Source organism: Cyprinus carpio, chromosome B3, assembly GCF_018340385.1.
Source record: "Cyprinus carpio isolate SPL01 chromosome B3, ASM1834038v1, whole genome shotgun sequence".
NCBI lineage: Eukaryota > Metazoa > Chordata > Actinopteri > Cypriniformes > Cyprinidae > Cyprinus > Cyprinus carpio.
The window spans coordinates 3,211,764-3,234,576 of NC_056599.1; the positions used below are offsets into that span (position 1 = coordinate 3,211,764).

Genomic DNA, 22,813 nt, shown 5'->3' on the forward strand with positions numbered 1-22,813 from the left:
ATTTATATATTTAATTTATTTTTACTTAAATTATATGAAAGCAAGTAAAGAAGACTCTATTTAAAATCACTGAAGTTGTCAATTAATGAAGCTCTTTTTTTAAACGTGTGCATTTCGTTGATTATAATGAGAGAACTTAAGTTTAAACGTGAGGACGTTTTATTAATCCGTCCATTCTTTAGAGTTTCAGTGATTTAACTAAATCGTGCAGGTTTAATTTATTTGTTTCTTGATTTAATTAGGCCTAATTAATGGGAGCGAAATTATACAGTCCCTCACGTTTTACTAAAATAAAGAAAATAATTTATAAAACACGCAAGCCTTGCTCACTATGCTACCACTCTTAATGCTCCGATGCAAAGTAAACCACAATTTCTTTTGAATAATATAACATACAATTCATATTATATAAATAATACTGCACACTATTTAAATGTGTCTAATCTTAAAATATGGTGTAGAGAAAATATAAGCACAGGCTCATAGGCTTGACGTTTATCCTGCTTGAATTCGTTCTAAGAAATGCACATAACTTCATAATTACCAAACTTTCATCTGTGAATATTAAATATTTTAACTATAGTGTTTTCTTTCATTTTCCCCGACTGCAGCTGTCAAATGTAACACATCGTGAGGCAAAACTGTCGTCTATTCGCGAAAATGTGCTTTGATGCGCTTGTTTGAAAACCTGTGATTAAAGCGCCACTCAGCGGTCAAAAGCTGCAAATGCACTTTGCAGACGCCGCGGCGGTACGAGCGGCAGTAGAAGCAACGTTTTGGATGGCCACCTACTGTACCTCCTGTGTGTTCTCCAGCGTCTGTCTCCTCCCGCGTCTCCGAGTGTTCACCATAGCCCCTTACTGTGAGGTGTGTGCTATCATCTGTCCTCCATTCGTTCCATCCACAAGTTCCTGTAAGATCAAGAAAACCTTTGTTACATACCTCATCAATCCTGTGAACGGCTTCATTGAACTCTATACTCACCTGCCATATTTCCCATCGCCTCTGTTGCCATTAATAAATATTCACCTGTTCATTCTAATCATCTGTGTCTCCTTCTGTAACAAATATACTTACTGAGCACTATTTTAACATTTCATTTATTTTTAAAATCACATGCGCCTTTTTAGCACCAATGTTTTATTAAATTTTGTGTATAAAAACGTGCACATCTCCTGATAATATGAACAAAGCACTACATTAATGAGTGTAAAAGAAATAACAATCCATTGTGATAAAATAAATTATATCACATAAAAAGCCCTTAAATCAACTTAGTTAATTAAATGTTATTTTGTTTTCTGAAATGGTCGTCTCAGCCACTTAACAATTTGGCCAAATGGATGGTTGAAAAGCCTTTAAAGATGCCTTCCCTAGTGAAAATAAATATACAAAAATTTTATTTGAAAGACATTTATTCCATACTAAAAATACATTTACATATTGTTTACATATCACTTAACTGGTATACTTAAAAGTCTGCTAAATTGGAACAACCAATTTTGTACTTAATGCACTTTAATTGTTAGAAAGTAGTGCTGCAGTCCAACTAAAGATGAACTGTATGGAATGCCAAGACTGCCGAAATTAGAAATAAATAAATGTACAAAGAAATTTTAAAAAAGCAAATATAAATAAACAAATTTACAGAGAAAAGTAAAAAAATATATATATAAAAAAATTAGAATTTTATTTCCTTATATCTTTTTTCCACATGTATTTTTTTTCTCTTATTTATATATTTATTTTCACATGTATGTATTTATTTGCATATTTATTTATTTCCACATTTATTTATTTTTACATTTATTTATTTCTACATTTCTTTGTCCGTAGGGTAAATAGCAATGGAGCCAGAGTAGACAAGGGGTAAGCTTTGAGGCCACGGTGACACTGTGTGGTGCCCAAACAAGAAGTGTATCCTACATGATGTGTCTGTTGATAGTGTGATGAATGACTTAGATGGGCAATATGGCCAAAATCTTACATCTTACATAAGTCATTCAGTATCACCCTAAGTGGTCAAACAATTAGCCTACAAATGCATAAAAACTTATGAGATTGTATTAGTTTCATATTAAATTTATCTTTGAATTGATTCCATCATGTCATGTTTCTGCCTTCAAAATGTAAAACATTAATCTCATAATTTTTTTCAAAAATTTCAGAGAAAGCATAAATACAATCAAACGTGCACTGACTATACATTTAAAAACAATGCTAAAAACAAACAAACACTGGTATTTAATTAATTAATATTTATGAAAAACTACTGACAAAAATGTTATCGGGGAAGCTTCAAAGACATGTTTTTTTCATTTGATCAACTGAAGTTAATTGTGTGTGTTTGGTTCAAAAAGAAGCGGTTCATTCGAGTCGTTCGTTTGAGATTACACTGCTTACTTTTCAGTAGCGAAGCAATATTATTAAGTATTTTATAGTTCAGTATTTTGTATTGTGAACAAAATGTTTCAATTTTAAAAAATTCGAGCAAGCGCTATAAGATTCAAAAATGAATGTCTCGTTTGAGTCGGTCCTTTTCAATGTATCAGTCAAAGTTTTAATTGGTATCAAATTCCCCACTGGAGAGTCTGAGAATGCATCTGTTCATCTCCACACACCAGACATCAGTGTTAAAGAAACCCCGTCTCTTCCTCTGGTTTGATGCTGTAGTTACTCCAAGACTCCAGAGTGAACTCTGTTTAAGCTCCACATCCCAGCAGTGTGTTCCTGAGTTAAAACCCTCTGAACCCAGAACACAGTAATACCAGTCAAATCTCTCTGATTATCAGGAACAGATTGATAACCACTGTCTCTCACACTGAGAGCTGCTTTTAATACAAAATCTTACCTTTGAACAGAACTTTACACATGATTTCATATTTAAAGGAGATGTGGAGCAGTGTGATGATGAGCGTGTGTTCAGTGGCACTGTGTTACAGGTGTTTATTGATGATGAGACAGAAGACAGAAGCAGCAGATGAACTCTGAAGTGTGTAGAGATATACTCTCTGTCCAGATTCAGTCAAATACAGCGAAGCTGATTGAGAGGAGCTTCATAGTACAATGACCCAAAACATACTGCAAAAAGGACTCCTGATCTGAACACGACTGCGCTGCATTTCACTCGCTGAAGACAAAACTAAAGACAAAAAGAGCCACAAACACACAACAACTGAAGTCCGCTGCAGTAAAGACCTGCAAACATCACAAAAAAGAAACCCAGTCTCCGCTGATGTCCATGAGTCCAGTCATCGCCTGCAAACGATTCTCAACACAATATTAAAAATTTTATTTATGATTACATTTATTTGTCCAATTACATTCGAGCCCCTGAAGATGGGGGACTGTGTAAAAAAGAATGGTTTTAATTCCTAAGCATTTTATGTTGTGTTTTTGTTGAATTAAAGCTTAAAGTCTGCACTTCAATTTCATCTTGAATTTTTTATTTTTAATTATGAAAATCGTGTCAGTGTCCAAATATATATATATATATAAACTGTATAAATATACTGTAGCCTATATGATAAAAAAGAGACATCTAAAACCCGCAAACCTTTGAACCTAATATGTTAAATGCTTCATCCAATGTTCATATTTTTGTTCATTTGTTCATATTTTCGTATTTTATGCAAATTAGTGCATTTAATTAGATAGCGCCATATCTAACTATAACATTTCAGAAAACTTGTTATACAAAAAAGGTTTCCAATTCTTAATGTAATTAATCATTGTAGGGATTAAGCCTTTTTTTTTAAAGAAGAATCTAATCTAAAGATTCAAATTGCTTTAATTGAACTGATTCAAAATGTAATTAGTTTATACTTCGTCAACGGTTCGTCCCGCGAACATAAAATTCAGTATATCCTTACACTTCTGTTGATATTACTTCATGGACAAGATAATACATACAAACAGAATGATAATTTATAAACTACGAGCTAGGTAGCACAGGATCTGGGCAAAGTTTAATCTTAAAATACACCACACAAGACAATACTTCTTTTATAAATGAATCAAGAATTTATTGAGCGTGTTTTAATAATTCTTCATTTTTAAAGATGAATAAATGTGCTTGTTTTCTGAACAACAGTCTCTTACTCATGTAATTAAATATTGAAACATGATGAAAGATGAAAGCAGGAAGATCCAGAGCTACAGATTACTGATTATTGATCGATAAGATCCTCAGAGAGGAATGATAACACCAGAAGAAAGGGAAGAGTGTGTGAGTGAAGGAGGTTGTGAATGTGTGTAGATGTGTGTTAGTTACAGGATCAGAGAATGACCCTGTTCCTCTCTCATAGTCCAGATTCACTCTCACACGATCAAGATTACGTTCAACACGAACACCAGAACCTGGAGACCCTCTATACTGACTATACCACACAAACCAGACACCAGGGTTAAAGAAACCCAATCCCTTCCTCTGGTTTGATGCTGTAGTTACTCCAAGACTCCAGTATTGACTCTCTTTAACCTCCACATCCCAGCAGTGTGTTCCTGAGTTAAAACCCTCTGAACCCAGAACACAGCGATGATAGTCAAATCTCTCTGGATTATCAGGAACAGATTGATCATCACTGACTCTCACACTGGTCAGATCATCAGACAGAAGGAGAGATCGATGAGCCGTGTTTGGATCCAGAATCACAGGAGCTGATGACACACAATCAACAGATGCTGTTATTCTGATGATCATATAATGATCAAGAGTGAACACAACACAGATGATTATGAATTATGACACTCTCCTGTTGATCAAACACATCAGACATGTTCCTCTCATCACTGTCAGTCATTCTCTGTCTGATTTATCAAGACTGAGAGTTCAATCACAAACAGTCAGAGGTGTACAGACAAACTGAAAACATATTCATTTACGCTCTCATTTATATTCAATTATAGTCAGAAGCTGCTTTTAATACAGAATCTTACCTTTGAACAGAACTTTACACATGATTTCATATTCAAATGAGATTATAATAATAATAATACAGAAATAATGATTATATCTTTATGATTTTCCTCAGTGTTTCTCTTGTTTGGAACACAAAGCTTTTACTGAATGCTGCCTAATTATTAAAAATATATAACAGTAGATATTATTCCACAATAATGTGGTGAAATAGTTGTAATAATAATAATAATAATTGTTATTGTTATTAAAAATAAAAAATAAAATTGGTTTTATTTTATTTAAATAAAATAAATTATATTAATTTTTATTTTAATTAAAATATTCTGTTTAATGATTAGAAAAGTTGCTTTGGCTGGAAATAAAATAAATGTGAAGTATTCAAATGACTAAAACTAAAAATGAAATATAATTAGTTATAATTATACATATTAAAAAGAAGCTAAATAGATTTTTACAGTAATAAAAAGAACAAAAACACTTACAGAATTATTTATATTAATACACACGCACACACACACACACACACACACACACACACACACACACACACACACACACACGCACACTCACACACACACACACACACTCACAACACACACACACACACACAACACACACACACACACACACCACACACACACACGCACAGACACACACAGACACACACACACGCACACACACACACACACACACACACACACACATTTAGTCATTTAGCAGACACTTTTATCCACAGCGACTAATAAATGAGGACAATAGAAGCAATCAAAATCAACAGAAGAGCAATGATATAAGAGTGCTATAACAAGTCTCAGTTAGATTAACACAGTACACATAGCACAGGCTTTTAAATAATATAATAAATAAAAAGAAGACAGACAGAATAGAAAAAGAATAGCTAGTGTTAGAGGTCTTTTTTTGCTTTTGTTAATTGTATAATAAATAAAAGAAAACAGATAGAATAGAAAAGAATAAAAAGAACAGAGAAGCTAGTGTTAGTTTTTTTTTTAAGAAAACAAGTAATTAATAAATGAATACAGTGCAAGTCTAAAAGGGACAAGTTTTTTTAAAAGAATAGAATTAGAATAGAGTGTGCTAGAGTTAGAGGGAAGCGTCATGCCCTCATTATTTTTGAGAGGGCACGAGTTTTGGGGGGGGGGGGGGGGGTCATGTGACACACAGCTTTATTTTTATTTATTTTTTTAATTGAAACATTTCCAAACGCATTAACTAGATCATGAAATATCTTGATTCTGGGGTTATATAGATTATGTTAAATTAGATGTTACACAAATAACCAAAAAGTGTGTAAATGAACTGTAAGTCATGTTTAGTGCTGTTCTTACCTGAGAGTCGGTGAGTTGTATCATAATGATATATTGAGCAACACTCAGGACTGTCAATGAATTATTATTTAATAATAATATGAGTTACTGTCGTCTTCTCTGTGTGTAGTTTTTAAAGCATCATCCTTGTACAAGCTGTACACTGCATTATGTGCAGAAAGATTATTTTCTCTAAAACTCTTAGTCTGTGTTCATCTGAAGAAAGAAAGTCGTTCACGTATGGGATGGCATTGAGGTGTAAAGGATGGATTATTTGTGCTTCATTTTAATTGTTGCTCCTGCTCTAGACAGATGAGTTTGATCTGTGCTCTGCATTTGGTTTTCTCTCTTTAAATAAACTTTTGTTTGTCTGTCTGACAAAACATTTTATGTAGTTTATTTTGAAGCAATTTCTCTTTGCATTGAGAAGATGGTTCAATATGATGAAACAAGAATCTCTTTTCTTTTTTCTTTTGTTGGATTACTTTTTTAAAATTGACTTTTTTAATACTTGAGTACAATTTAAGATCTTACTTTTTTACTTTTATTAAGAAAGTTATTATTTCACAGAGTATCTGTACTTTAACTTGAGTTTAGTTTTTGAGGACCTTTTATACCCATTTCTAAAAGTGAGCTGCTGGTTTTGGTGCAGTAGATGATCTGGTTCTTCACACATAATGCTGAAATCTGTCAATATTGCATCATTTCCAGTGTGTGTATGAAGCTCAGATCTTCTGCAGTCAGACTCACTGTTCTGGACGATGTCCTGCATCTTCTTCCAGACTCTGAAGGGCAGGTTGCCCAAGTAACGCGGCACATGAATCAAAGCTCCAGAAGGAGTCTGTGGATCCGGCTGTGATGAGATCTGGACTCTGGAAGAACATTCAGGATCAGAACTGCAGTGTCTTTGATCAGAAGCAGAGACAGCAGCAGATCACTCACCTTTCCATCGAGACTGGAAACTCCTGCAGAACAAACACACCATGATCATCAAAACAACTCATCAATCATCAACAACTCAATCAATCAATCAATCAATCAATCAATCAATCAATCATCAATCAATCAATCAATCAATCAATGATCTGGAATCAGACCTTCAGAAAGCAGACGTCACTGGCTCTCATCATCTCCTCCGTGTCTTTGATTGTGTGTGAAAGAGCTGAGATGTGTGTGTTGATCTCCTCCAGCTTCTCCTTCATCATCTGCTTCTTCTGCTCCTCTTCCTCTCTCAGTGCAGTGATTGTAGCTTCTTCTTCATCTCTGAGAAACTGATGAAGCTTCTCAAACTGCTGTTTAATCTGACGCTCTGTGTGCTGAGCTTGAGACTGAAATCAAACCACATTCACTTCAATCGTCTCCATCAACACACATCAACACAATCTCATCATTCGGACCTGAGAGAAACTCAGAGACCGACATATAACGATCCAGAAGCAGATTGATGACTGTCATTTACACAAATAATCAGCTGGAGTCATTATATTAAATATATCAGATCATAACTGTATCTAGTGATCTACAGCTGTAATGAAAATGACTCTTGTTACAAGCCACACTGCTCTTCAGAAATCAGAACTGGAGACGCAGTGTGGGATTATTTTGAATTAGAAGGAAACAAAAAAGTTTTGTGTAAACTGTGCAATGTCAAATTGGTGTACAATAACTCTACTGGAGCGATGCATAATCATATTCAATAAAGGCACGTAGGCATTAGCTTAGAGCAGGGATCTTCAACCCTGCTCGTGGAGAGCTACCATCCTGCAGACTTTAGTTCCAGCCCTGCTCCAACACACCTGTCTGTAATCATCATGTAGACCCTGAACACCTTGATTAGCTGCTTCAGGTGTGTTTGATTGGGGTTGGAGCCGAAATCTGTAGGACGGTAGCTCTCCAGGAGCAGGGTTGGAGACTCCTGGCATATAGACTAGCCAACGCCAGCTAATGTCAATCACGTCATTCACTGCGATCCCTTCCTCAGTCTGTTCCTCTAACAAAGACCCACTTCGGTGGTGATGCCGGATGTCCAGGCACTTTCCGAAATTCTGATGGCTTGCTTTTCATTATCTCTGCATGCCTCATATTTGGGGTTTGACATTTTTTCGGGAATCCCGCAGGATTGGAAACAAAATCACTATTAATCACGGGATTGGGACGGGACAGAAAAAATGTCAGCAGGAGTGGGCGGGACTGGGAATTGTAATAACACTTTGATCCCCAACCTCTCATTCATCGACCTCAAATATAGCTTTTCATCTAAAAGATGTATGTAGTAACAACTTTACATTGCCGCTCAATCTAATGTTAACCTACAGAAATGTGCGCTATTGAAGTGTGTGTGGAAACTGAACAACAGCGCGCTCACAGCAGGACAGATGGAGGCACCGGTCGTTTAATTTGCTGTTAAATTACTCCATAATTTTTGGTCATACAGATAAAAGTAATAGATCTGTCTCTTATGTAAATACTCTACGTTTATTTGTGTGCACTCAGAATAACAACGAAACGTTGCGCTTCTATCAAATAATTTAAGCAAACAAGATGTGCTTTCATCTCGGTGAACTTGACCGACCGAGAAACTTTGAAACTCCTTGTATGAAAAATAAATCGATAGAGAGTGAAATGTCTACTTTCAAAAATAGAAAGAGTGTGGGGAGAGTGAAAGACAAAATTAAAGATTCGATCGGGAGCCTGGTTGAAACATGAGCCGAATTCCACAGAAAGGCAGGATGTTGTAAATCAACTCCTAGCACCACAGTCTGATAACCAACCAACTCTTTCACAGAACAGCTTTCAACATTAACACCATTAGAACAATTATTGACAATTTCAATTCGAAGAAGAGATTGTCTAATTTGGGGCAAGTTATCGAAGAAATGGACAGTCTGACCCTCACATGTAAAGCCATGAGAGTAAACAAGATCTTTGGATTGACTTCCCCCCACCTAGTAGAGAAAGGCAGGATTTTGTAAGTAGACCTGTTAACCCCTCTGGTCTTCACAGGAGATATCCTTACTCCCCAGAATGGCACAGAGAATGCCTTCCAATGCATATATGCACCAAAATGAACTCAAAGAAAGACTTCTAAATGGATATCAGTCCATTGCTTAACTCCATATCATTTATGTAACCGACACATTTGATTTTAATGTTTCTAATCACTTATTGTGTATGTCTTTTTAAATAACTCTTGAATAGCTTAAGGGATCATATTCATGTTTAGTATGTGTGTGTTCGAATCTTCTTGCTTGAAACGTTTCTGACCATCAGTTCTTTGTCAAATGTATCATATTCTTGTTATAGGAATCATGTCCAAATTATACCCTGCAAGAGCGGGAAAATTCGGACCACGTGCTTGATAAGATAACATGATTTATGAATGGGGGGGACAAACAATGCAACACCCCGAGAAAAGACAATATCTAATTGGTCAAGACAACATTTGAGGTGTGGCCCAAAATGCCAGTTTAAATAATCAGGACACCATCAAATTTTGCTTTTTAGCTTTGCTTGTAGTTTAAGCTTTTAGTCATGCTTTTAGGCTTTGAGCTTGCGTTTAGCTTTTGCTATCAGTCATGCCGGCTTTTAGCCTGCTTTTAGTCATGCTTTGTCATCACTTTTAGCGTTCTTTGAGCGCGGTTCCAGCGTGCTTCGGCCCTGCACGCCTGCTGCTACTTAGCCACGATGAGAAGAAACACCACCTAGTCTCGTCAAACTTTACTTCTTTTCTTTTCCGTTTGAGAGTTTCGTGTTCTGAGTTTAAGTTTTGTAACGCCGTGTCTCCGAGTCTGACCTCGCGTGCCCGTCTGAAACTTCAACCAGCCCACAACTCTGCATCTTCAGCCAACGCCCAACCACGGGCTTCCCAAGACGTCACTTCAACGACTACTGAACTTCCAGCCAATCAGCAACTTCGAGAAACCCCCTTTTCAGCGACAACAAAGGGAACCCCGTTAAACAGGCAACGCAAGTAACCTCCAGACTCACATCTGTACTGGTGTTATCTAATATAATTTTAACCTCATTGAGGAACTCAGTGCGAGGGTTAATTAAGTGATTAATGGTTGTTCATGTCTATGCAATTTCACGTATTGCTGTAAACTTGGGATTTCACATTTTCATCCTCTTAAACTCATTCTTTCCTAACTTTCTATCTTCCTGCAACTTGTATGAATGTGTGTGCGTGTGCTTATGTGTTAGATTAGTTTATATGTCTTAGATTTATCTAATAAAGACTTGTTTTTGTTTAAAAGAGAAGTATCTTGTGTTTTGTGCTTACAAGTTAATGTCTTAAACTGCTGATTTTGTTACTGTGCTAATTAATAGTGTTGTCACTATACTTCTGATATTAATATCCAGCGCAGATTTGATGTTAAACGGCTCGTTCAGTGAATCGCTGGCCGTTTCAGTGATCAGCCGTGAAACAGTGATTCTGTTCAAATTCCCTTTAAAATCTTAAATGATTCCCTTTGAGCTAAATTGACCTGTTTCCCTTACAAGTAAACAGTGATTCTGTTCATTTACATGAAATGTAATGTGTGTGCAATGCACAATATGCATTGTTTAAAATGGCTTTCCAAAAATTTTGATTTTTTATTCAACTAAAGTGGGCATGTTGTGATCTGTACTATATTATTTATATATATATATTTTTTTTTACTGTAACTGACAGATTGGGTTTTTATTTATATATATATATTAATGTGGGTATATTTATAAAGGGGAGTGGGAGGGAAGGGGATTCATTTTTCCGGGATTGGGACGGGACAGGATTTTCCCCCAGTTTTTTCATGGGATTGGGATGGTACGGGATTTTTTTTATGGGATAGGGATGGGAGAGATTTGAAAATCCACTCCCGTGTCACCCTCTACCGCGACTTCAGTTCCCGCAGAGCGTGTTTTTTCAAGTGCAAGAATTGTTAATCACCTCAGGTCCTGTCTTTCTTTTTGTTCGTTTTGTTTTTAGATGATATAGCCTACATCAGGGTGCACAACCCTGCTCCTGGCGATCGACTGTCCTGCAAAGTTTAGCTCCAACCCTAATCAAACACACCTGCCTTTCATTTTTAAGTGAGAAGACCTTAATTAGTTACCTCATGTGTGTTTGATTAGGATTGGAGCAGAACTTTGCAGGACAGTCGATCGCCAGGAGCAGGGTTGGGAACCTCTGGCCTACATGATGAAGTATGTTTTTAAAAGCCGTTTTAATGCTATTCCTTGATACAAAATTTCCTTTTGTTTTTGTCTTTATATGAAGTTATATGAAGATGAAGAATTCTGTCAGACTATTGATTGGTTTTTCATGGTTCTCCATTACCCCAGCTGATTTTAATAAAAAAGCATTGGCTGTGTGCTTTCTTTTTCTTTTTTTTAACGACCGCTTAAAATTAAATGATAACGCGAGGCAAGCGTAGGCTATGGCATAATTGTGACCTGTTTTTTAGTGGAATTCATTGAGGGATTTGGCAGTGTAATTCATAGAATAAGTATTTCAAATGTAGGCTAGTTAGTTGTGTAATTGATTTGGTAGTTTTTTTAATTGTATGAGTGGGGGTTTCATGCTTTTAGACTAGTCGGATACAAAACTTCTGTTTAAATGACAAATTAGTCAATTTCGTTTAAACGACAGTCAAATTAAACATTGCGCACATCCCTACTATAAACCTGGCCAAACATGAGTTTATCTTGGTGAGGTGGTGGGTGGTGGGCAGGTTAGGCCTGTAGAAGTGAAGATTGAGCTGTCTTTGAATTCTCTGTGCCTCAAAACCAACGTGAACTTCACAGATTTTTGGGTATGGCAGGGTACTGTAGAGGTTTTAGTAGAAACTTTGCTACTGTTGTGGTGCCACTATCTGATCTTCTTAGAGCTAAAGTGCCATTTTTGTGGTCAGAGAAGTGTCAGGAAGCATTTAACAATTCAAAAATGTTGTTGGGCACCAGCTGTGTTTTTGGTACAGCTCCTGAAGCATCCTTTTAGTGTTGCAGTGGCTGCCAGTGAGAGTGGGGCACACCTGGGGCATTGTATACCAGCAGTTTTTTCTAAGACAGCTTGGGTGTTATTTTCCCTTTTAATATTGATATTTCATTGCATTTAGACATATATTTAACATCTTTTGTTGCTGTTGTTATTTCTTTTTCCAAAGAACATTTTTTATTTTTTTATAGCTTAATTTCTTTTCCCAATAAATTATAAATTATTTAAACCCTATTTTATTATAACCCTCTTTATGTTGCGGTCTTGGAACGAGCTCGACCCTAACACTCTGGATTCTGTTTCCTCACCTTGATGTGTCGAACTGTTTTCTCAAACTCTCCTTTTGTTTTTTCATTGTGTTGAAGTTTCTTCTGTAATGAGTTCAGTGCTGTATTGAGCTCCTCCTAGAATTAAATAAAATAAAATACATAAAACACCAGATTATAGTGAAAAAAGAAGAGAAGACGGTACAGTGATATGATCATATAATGCAGTACAAAAGTATTTGCCCCCATCCTGATTTCTCATACTATCTCATACTAAATTAATTCAGAAATTAAAACCTGCCATAAAACAAACACAATCTGAGTGAACACAAAGCACAGTTTGTAAATGACAAAGTTATTTAATCGAAGCTACACAAAAAAAAAAAAATAGTTAATCAAGTTCATGGTGTCTGTGTGAAAAAGTATTTGCCCCCGTAGTTAATAATTCCTCAAATCTATGAAACTTTATTGATAATGGCGTTCAGTTGAACTAAAAACAAGCAGCTCTGATCAAATCAACACTTAAACAGGACTTTTATAACAACATGAAGTTGGCTAAAAGCCATTTCTCTTACCTTATATGATGAAACCACTTCATCGATGGGTCTGAATTTATGATTGTCGTGTTGTTTTGAATCTCTGCAAACTACACATACCGGCTGTTTGTCCTCCAGACAGAAGAGTTTGAGTTTCTCACGGTGTAAACTGCAGATCTCCTCAGATCCTGATGAACGAACCTCATTTCTCTCCTTCAGGAATGACTCACACAAGTTTTTTAATGCTAGACTAACTGGAGGATCAGCTTTTGATGATCTTCTCCTGCAGACAGGACACTCCTGAGTTTTCTTGGTTCTCCAGAACTGCTGAAGACACTCTTTACAGACACTGTGACTACATGATAAAACAACAGGATTCTTGAAGATTTCCTGACATACAGGACAAGAAAAATCATCTTCAGATAGAGAAGCCATTTTCACTCTTTGAGCTCCAGCGATCTAAACTTTACTTTCACTTTCTGAACAACAGTTTAAAAACAAATCCCCACGAGAATCACAAAGATCTGCTCTCTATTCAGAAACAAACTTCACAAAGATCCTTCTGTAAAGTGTTTCTCTTGGTTCTTCACTGATGGCTGGTTCTTTATTGTTTTTGTCAGAAGAGAAGAGAAGAGAGTCAGTGTGACAGAAAGCAGAAATAACACGTCAGTCTCTTCCTGGTAAGAGCTGTGAGAGGGAGGAGCTTATGATCACATGACTGTGTTTAAACAATCAGACAGGAACATCAGGATTTCTTCAGGTAAAATCTTTTTAAAATCTTTCAATTGTATTAAAAATGAACTTGCACTGAAATGTTAAAATAAACTGCTATAAATTATTGGATAAAACATAAAGGAACAATGAAAATACACAAATATTAACAATAAAACCCATAAACCCTTACATGCAGGCCTGGATGAAGAATTCAGAGGGTCCTTGGCACAATGTCTTGTAAGGATGAACCCATCACTCCATGGACAGTTGACATCCTTATGGAAGACCAAATAATCTATTTCATAATTGACTCTGGTGCAGATGGAACTGTAATATCCGAGAAAGCTATGAAAGCCTGAGAAATAAGATACCACCGAGCAAAACCAATGTCATACTGAACAATCCTGGTATCAAGCTGGGTTGTATGGACCAGAAATAATATTGGTATGAGGATGGGTTGTGTGGTACTGAAAAGTTCTGTTATTAATGTGGTTTGTGGTGCTTAAGATTGTAATCTGCTGCAACAGCAGTGCTGCAATTCAAATGGGGCTAATAAAAAGAATAAACGAATTAACAGAGAGTGTGTTTGGCTCTGTGAGACTGATGGCATGAGAAACAGTTAAAATAATGCTTAAAAATACAGCGGAGCCATACAGTCTTCATGTAGCTCGTAAACTACCAATTCCAATGCTTACAAAGGTAAAACAGGAATTGAACAGAATGGAGCGGCTGGGTGTGATTGAAGAGGTTTCTCCATGCACCACTCCATGCTGTGCCCCAATGGTGCCAGTCATCAAAAGAACGGAGACATCAGAATTCGTGTAGACCTCAAACGACTGAACAAAAATGTAATTCTTTGAAATTATGTTGTAGGTGTTCTAAAGGTATGTTATGTTGGAATTTTTTTAGATCTCTTATGAACTGGTGTGGATGCTGCCAGCGGTTTCTGGCAGATAGCGTTAGATGACGCCAGCAAGGGGTTGAATACTTTCATAACCCCCTTCAAGAGGCACTGCTTTTGTCGCTTGCCATTCGGCATTACTAGTGCTCCAGAGATATTTCAGAAATGCAGAACTGAGCTGCTTCAGAGCATCGAGGGAGTATGCTGCTACTTCTGCAGAAAGAAGACTCTCGGAGAGAACACTGTGAATGGGGACACCGAGATAATGCAGACTACCGCAGAGCTGTTGAAGAACTGGCTGAAGCTATAAAAATAGCATTTCCAGCGCGTGTGGACACAGCGAAGATTGGCAACTGCTGGCAGAGCAGAGATGAGTCTGTTCAGGACTATTACAACCGCCTGTATCTGATTTTCAACAAACACAGCGGGTTAGAGGAACCAGATGAGCGAGGAAATCAGCCTGACACATGGGAGTGTCATCTGCGGAGCTGGTTTTTGAATGGACTGAGACCTGAAATCGCGCAAATGGTAAAGACCAGCTACATCGAATGGAAAAGTGGACGGCTATCTGCTGTTTTAGCACACGCTTTGCATGCAGAGGAGATACAGACAGCGAAGAAGGAAAGAGTTAAAGCCAAGACCGACAGAGAGTGGCAGCTGGCGGTAGTGCAAGCAGTGTCGAAGCCGGGGGGCTATTCTGTGCAGCGAAACCAGCAAGCGAAAGGGGGAAGAGGAAAAAGACCAGGAGGAAGATATCCGAGTGAGACTGAAATGAATTATGAGGGATTATGTTGTTGGATCTGCGAGACTAATGAACATGCGACCTACAAGTGTACAAGATGCAGACTGTGCAAAAAGGACGGTCATTGGGCAAAGAATTGCCCGGAGGACTGGCAAAATCAAGAAGCAGACTGAAGCAAGGAAGACGGAGAGCAGAGAGGAGGGCTCCAGGGCGAGCAGCCAACAGCCACAAGTCAGGGAAGTGAAAACTTTCTAACCACATACACACACACATACACTGATTTACATTCTGCTCTCTGCAATGAAATGAAAAAAGCTTGCTTTCCTTTGTGTACGTCTGATTCTGTTTATGAAAATTCTGATAAATGTGCGATAATGTATAAAAGTGAAGCCTTTATGAAAATGCCTAAATATCCTATGCTAGTAGAGGGGATATTGATTGAGTTTTTAGCTGATTCTGGGGCTTCAAGATCAGCTATAGGACCATGTGACTTGCCATGCCAACCACAATTAACAGGCGAAACAAATGAGTCAATTTCTGCATCAGGGCACGTAATTTGTGAACGATTCACAGTGCCCCTAAATTGTGAAACAGAGGGGGGTGAGGTGCTGAAGCATGCTTTCCTTTACACTCCAGCATGCCCAGTGCCCTTAATGGGGAGAGATTTATTGTGCAAACTAAATTTGACACTGGTTGCAGACTCTTGGGGTGTCCGTGTGACAGAGAGAGAGCAAGTTTGTTGTCTGCAAGCAGAACCAAAATGGGCATATGAATGGCACATCATAAATTCTGATGGGGCTGAAATGATGTGTGAACTGACTAAAAATAGAACTAAACCATTTGACAGAGAAATTATGTTGCCTGACAAATTGCATTGCAAGTCACATGTCGTAGTGGAACGAGATGACCAGTATGAGAAAGACTGGTTTGAGGGAGAGAGAGGAGAAACTTTGAGTTTTGAGAAAATGTTTTGGACAGAGGACATGTGTGCAGTTTCAGTTTGCCTGACAGAAAAACAGATTCAGTTTTACTTAAAGGCAGAAGATTCTGTGCCTCACTTATCGCTCTCCAAGGGCAGAGGACAGACATAGTGTAGATTAGGGCTGTTTGTGAAGAGCTGTGTTTGTGCTACTGACTGGAGGGAGATAGGCGGGGGGGTGAAACACAGTGAGAGTCTGAGAGCGTTTATGAAAGAGTGCAAGCATGAGATTGGAGTGGAGAGAATTGTGGTACCAATTGACCAAAAGGAAAGGGAAAATCATTGCATGACAAATATTTGTGCTTCAGACATACATCCAGCCTTGGCAGAAGTGCCATCAGAATTGTGGGCAAAACACAAATATGATGTGGGTTTAATTAAAGGATGTGAACCGGTTGTGATCACCCCAAAATCTGATTACAGACCGTGTCAACATCAATATCCTCTAAAACCAGAGGCAATTCTTGATATAAAACCAGTATTTGAGTCACTATTAAAAGAAGGAATAATAGTGCCATGCAATGATTCCCCTGTGCGCACTCCAATTTTTCCAGTGAAAAAGATAAGAGACCAAGGTCAACCCACAGAGTGGCGTTTTGTACAAGATTTACAGGCTGTGAATGCTGCTGTCAGACAAAGGGCTCCATCAGTGCCAAATCCATACATGATTTTGTCACAGATACCACAAGATGCAACATTCTTCTCAGTGGTAGATTTGGCCAATGCATTTTTTAGCGTGCCAGTGGATAAAGATAAAGATAAAGACTTTTACTCGTATGGGTCAAGGCTTTTGTAATTCTCCAACCCTGTATAATGAAGCACTTAGGAGAAGCTTGGAACCTTTGACCCTGACAGCAGGAACAGCTTTGCTACAATATGTGGATGATCTTTGCTTGTGTGCTCGTGATGAATCTACATGTGTTGCTGACACTGTGACTCTCCTGAAGCATCTGGCTCAGGAGGGCCATAAAGTCAGCCTGACAAAACTGCAGTTTGTGAAACAGCAGATTACATTTCTGGGGCATGTAATAACACCAAATAACAAAGCACTGTCTGAAAAAAGGGTTAAAGCTATTAAAGATGTACCGAAACCACTCACAAAGAAACAAATGCTTTCATTTCTGGGAATGTGTTCCTATTGTCGAACATTTATTCCAAATTATGCGATTTTTGAGAAGCCTCGGAGAGCCCTAACAACAGGGAAGGGGTTGAAGTCATGTGACAAGATTGAGTGGACAGAGAGTGCGGAAGAGGCATTTCTGAACATGAAGGTTCAGCTGTCTGTTGCGCCAACTCTGGGACTGCCGGTACCAACAAAGCCTTTTGTTCAGATGGTGGATGAGAAAAATGGGTTTATGACTTCTGTATTGTTGCAACATCATGGAGACAGACTGAGACCTGTGGCATATTTTTCAAGTAAATTAGATCCAGTTGCAGCGGGCCTGCCACACTGTCTGAGGGCAGTGGCTGCTGCTGAACAGGCCGTGTTGGCATCTAGAGAATTTGTGGGTTATTCTGACCTGACATTGATGGTGCCTCACGCAGTGTCCATGATTTTGCAAGAACAAAACACATCACACTTATCGACAGCTCAGTGGTTACGATACCACACTATCTTGCTTGATATGCCTAATTTCACTGACTTGAATGCTGCTACTCTCCTTCCGACAGAGGAGGATGGGGAAGAGCATCATTGTTGTTTAACAGCACTTGAACAAGTGTGTACACCACGTCCAGACCTTTCTGACATGCCACTTGAAAACTGTGAAAATGTTCTCTTTGTGGATGGCTCAGCTTTTAAGGATCCACAAACAGGCCTGAATAAGGTTGGCTATGTGGTAACGACTGAATTTGATGTTGTGGCTTCTGGCTCATTGCCATCACATTATTCGGCCCAAGCAGCTGAGCCTGTGGCATTAACACAAGCATGCAAACTAATGACAGACAAATGCGTCACGATTTACACAGATTTGCGTTATGCATTTGGGGTTACTCATGATTTTGGTGCGCTGTGGAAACACAGGACATTTTTGAAGTCAGATGGGCGACCAATATTAAACGCACCTCTTGTAGCAGATTTGCTAGATGCTATTTTGCTGCCAAGAAAGATAGCCATTTGTAAATGTGCAGCACATACAAATAACAAAGATTTTGTATCTACAGGAAACGCCAGAGCAGACGCAGCAGCGAAGGCCGCGGCATCTCAGCAGACAACAGCACTAGAGTGTACTTTGTTATCTGAAAATAACCCTGACATTTCTTCATCTTTACAGGACATGCAGACATTTGCCTCGGGGCAGGAGAAAGATAAATGGAAGCAGTGTGGCTGTGAGGTGGTGAATGTAGTTGGATGAGCAAAGATGTCAAGTCTTGTTTACCTAAACACTTCTTTCCTCACTATGCAAAGCCGATGCAAGGGAAAGACAACACATCGAAAGGGGGAATGATTATGCAAATGAAAGAATTGTGGTTTACAAAGGGGTTCACAATTTTTGCAGAAATTTTTTTTGTAAAAGATGTGTCATTTGTAACACATATAATGTAGCAAGAGGCATAAAAATGTCTCAGGTATCCCAGCCAGCCCCAGCGGGGCCTCTTGAATATCTGCAAATGGACTTCATCGAACTGTCCCCATGTGTGTGGAGGGAATATTTTTTGTTTTTTGTTTGTTTGTGTTTGGTGTGGGTGGGTGTCTTCCCAACGTCCAAACAGGACGCAGCAGCAGTAGCAAAGGCTCTGCTGACTGAAATAGTCCCGAGATGGGGAATCCCACGGAAAATCAGTTCAGACAATGGAACACATTTTGTCAATGAGGCAATAAACCAAGTGGGTAAGTTCTTGGGAACTGATATGAGAACAGTGCGGAACAAGAGAATGCTACAATAAAAAACAAATTGGCTAAGTGTTGTGAGGAAACTGGACTCACATGGGTTAAAGCGCTCCCGATCGTTCTCATGTACATGAGAATGAGAAAGCGGTCCAGAGTGAACCTAAGCCCTTTTGAAATTCTCTTTGGTAAACCACCATTCATGGGAATGGAAAGGGGTAAACAACAGCTGCCATCCACGGAGGTGTGTGAGCATGACATGTTGAGTTACTGCAAAGAAATGTCTTCTCTGTTGTCTAATGTCTGTGTGCAGGTGAAAGCTGCTCAGGGGAAAGTTGCTGAAACCCTGTTACATGACCTAAAACCAGGAGATTTCGTGGTAGTGCGAGATCTGAGGAGAAAGAGCTGGAAGGCAAAAAGGTGGCTGGGACCGTTCCAGGTGCTTCTGACCACTCTCATAGCTGTGAAGGTAGCTGAGAGGGCAACGTGGATCCACGCCAGTCACTGCAGAAAAGTTCCACCTGCATCTCAGGAAGAGGAGCGGAGGGAGTAAAAATCTGGAGACACACACATCAACAAAGGCCAGAATCCAGCATAAACACAAGCATCCTTATCAGCGGAAGAGCAAGGTCAAGACTGAAAAACAGCATCAAAGCAGCCTGAGCACAAGTGAAAAGATAACAAATATCAGCATAATAGTTGGGTACATCATGTTGTTTTCATATTCCAGACTACATCGACAACGTTACCAATATCATTGCCCACATGAGAATGGCCGTAAAAGAGCCTGAGCGCACACACAATGTATGGGCAGAATGGCTGACAGGCTTGTGGGGAGGATGGGGATATTGGCTGTGCAACACTGTGTTACCAATTGTAGCGGTAGGATTTTTGCTGCTATTATGTTTACCATGTATTTTCCAGTTCATATCCAGCTCAGTACAGAGACTGGTGAAGTCCAGTGTTTCACATCAAATGGTTAATCTAAATGTGTACAACGAAGACATTATCATGGATTTGAGTAGGGAGAAAACTGCTGATGAAGAGACAACCAGTAGCGGAAGCTACAGTGAAATGTGTTAAATGCATAAAAAATGATGAGAATCTTTGAGAAAAATGACAAGTAAGGGTTAGGCCCATCTATGTCTATACTGTTGCTTGCTTAAAATAGGGTCTATCCCCAAACAAAAAGCCTTAGCATGTTTTCTAACTTCTTTAACAAACTTAAGAGAGTGATCATTTATGCGAAAATCAGAGATGAAGAGTATAAATGTGATGTAATTACTTAAGTTTGCTTTATTTGAATTATGTTTGTTTTCTTGAGTGTGAATTTTTGATTTTGAATTGTGTCTTGAATCTGTGAGGTGACTGAGGGTCTGACTCATGTCAGGAATGCAATAACAGTGTTTATTCGTTTAGCCCGGCTTCCAGAGCACATATAATGTTAAGAGTGTAGTGAAAATATAACCAGTAGTAATGTATTTTTATGTTTTATTGATCAATGAATGATAAAAAGGGGGAAATTGTGGTGGAAAAATTCATTTACATTTCTTCTGTATATGAATATATGCATATGTTTTGTTAGAATTGCTGTGTGGACACCGTGAGATGGGTTTAGGGCCTAAGATTAATGGGCAACAGGTGATTCACGGAGCCGTGTGGGTGCAAAAGGGAGACACCTGGGGGAGAACAGATGTCAGGATGGCCTGAGAGGCCATTTTGGGCCACAGAAATGATGGGGGAAACATATGATTGGGGTTGACTGGGGGGGTCATCCAAGCCCTAAATGGGGGGGAACCAACCTTTAGAAAAGTGTGTTTATGACTTCTTTGTTTTCTCTGGAAAAGTACAGTACAGAGTTTATAACCTTGACTGGGAAAGAGATATAAAGCGGAGGACTGCCCTCGCTTCCTTTGTCACACTCTGCAGCGACTTGTGTTTCTGTATGACTGTCTGACCTTCTTTGCAAAGAATAAAAGCTTCTTTTTTTAATTATAAATTTGAGAGTGAGCCTGTCTCTTATGCTAATGAGAGTTGATTAAGTTTTGCCACAACAGAGGTTAATCTCCACCAGTTTTTAGTGATCGTGTAGACAAAACCTCTTTAAGCAAATGCGTTAAATTTTATCTAAATGAATTCTAATTTTAATGTATTTTAATTTTAATCTAAATGTAATATATGTGTACGCCTGTGCACTGAAGAAAAACACCTGTTTTATTTATTTATTTATTTTGATCTCATCATAAGTTCTTGTGATCAAGGCATAACAAAATAGCTGGAAACTTCAGAAAGTAAAAATAGAATAATATCACATGGCCTATATGTCTTTTGTGCTGCTCTGATGATGAGTTAAAAATGCCTATCCCAATGTGAAAATGCCCAGTAATTGAGAAACACTCTCTTTTTGTTCTGCGTCCGGAAGATGAAAACACTTCAGTTCATTCCAGGGATGTTTGAATTAGTTAATCATTAATCGTTAAATCCCTAACAAAGACTAAAGTCTCAAATCCAAAGAGATATTCTTTATAAAAGTTACACCCTCCTAAAATGGCTCGTTCTAACACACTCCACATGAATCATCCACTTTTGGAACGATATCCGTGCTGGTTGCAGAGGAAATACATCAACTTTGCACTATGGATCCCCGGATCGGCTTTCACCGTCGATGAAGCGGAGTCCAGCTCGAGGTCGTCACATGTGGTTTCCACAAGCTCCTTTGTCCAATCCACCAGCCGTGCCGTTCTCAAGCTGCCAGCCTCCGCTCACTCAAGATTGTGTGACACTGTTTCGTTGAGAAAGCGAAACTATTTTGTTTTTTTCCTTCCAAAAGAGGACACGACTAGAAATCATGTTTAAATCACGTTTATAATGGGTTTTATGTTTATGTCTCGTCGCTCCGACCAGACAAGGCATCAGAATATGTTAAGGGGTGTAACATTTCCGTCACACTCTTGAGGCATTCAGCCAATCACAACGCACTGGATAGCTGGCCAATCAGAGCACACCTTGCTTTTCAGAGGGTTGAGGCATTCAGCCAATCATCTACGCGTTTCAGAAGGCGTACAGTATGAGGGATAGAGGACAAACAATAATGTACAGTATGTATTGTATTGATTGTATTGATACTTGTATTGATACTTGCATCATCAGATCTCTGTGATGATATATCGTCATATCGATGTACCGAACACAGCACTAAACGATATACTTCATATCAAACACAGCCCTATCGTCTACACTGTCTTAATACAGGTGACATTTTGCCAATACATGCCTTCATATGTACACAGTACACATGTGCAATACTCTAATACTTTACTTCAGTTACACTTCTTTACACAAGTACAGTACTCAGGGGGAACAAATGCTGAAAGAAATACTATAGTAATTTATAGTAAACACTTCAGTATTTTTTAACCATACTATAGTAAAGTGTATGATACTGTATACATTATAACATTATAATATTTACATCACTTTGTTAATCAATGCTACAGCATACTGTAGTATTAACTATCGTGAACAGATAAACTGTAATAAATACTGTAGTACACTTTAGTTTTTACTACAGTAAAGTGTAGTGTAGTGTATTTTAGTTTACCCTATAGCTTGTAGAACACTTAGTACA

General features: G+C 38.3%; 1 protein-coding gene across 1 annotated transcript; it reads right to left on the minus strand.

Moving 5' to 3' along the window:
• Positions 1–4,000: 4,000 nt before the first annotated feature.
• Positions 4,001–13,629, minus strand: LOC109082885 (E3 ubiquitin-protein ligase TRIM35-like). Its single transcript, XM_042721220.1, has 6 exons — positions 13,062–13,629; positions 12,529–12,624; positions 7,344–7,574; positions 7,189–7,211; positions 6,997–7,118; positions 4,001–4,659 (listed from the first exon to the last, which is right to left on the minus strand). Exons 1-6 carry the CDS (start codon positions 13,455–13,457, stop codon positions 4,163–4,165), a joined length of 1,365 nt encoding a protein of 454 aa, XP_042577154.1. The 5' UTR covers positions 13,458–13,629; the 3' UTR covers positions 4,001–4,162.
• Between the last annotated feature and the right edge of the window lie 9,184 nt (positions 13,630–22,813).

Excerpts from the sequence above, each read along its gene's own strand:
- LOC109082885 (XM_042721220.1), bottom strand. The coding sequence starts at position 13,457 with ATGGCTTCTCTATCTGAAGATGATTTTTCTTGTCCTGTATGTCAGGAA. Across the intron at positions 7,119-7,188 it reads TTTCCAGTCTCGATGGAAAG|AGTCCAGATCTCATCACAGC; the intron begins GTGAGTGATCTG and ends ATGTTCTTCCAG. Across the intron at positions 4,660-6,996 it reads GCAGGACATCGTCCAGAACA|CTCCTGTGATTCTGGATCCA; the intron begins GTGAGTCTGACT and ends GTGTGTCATCAG.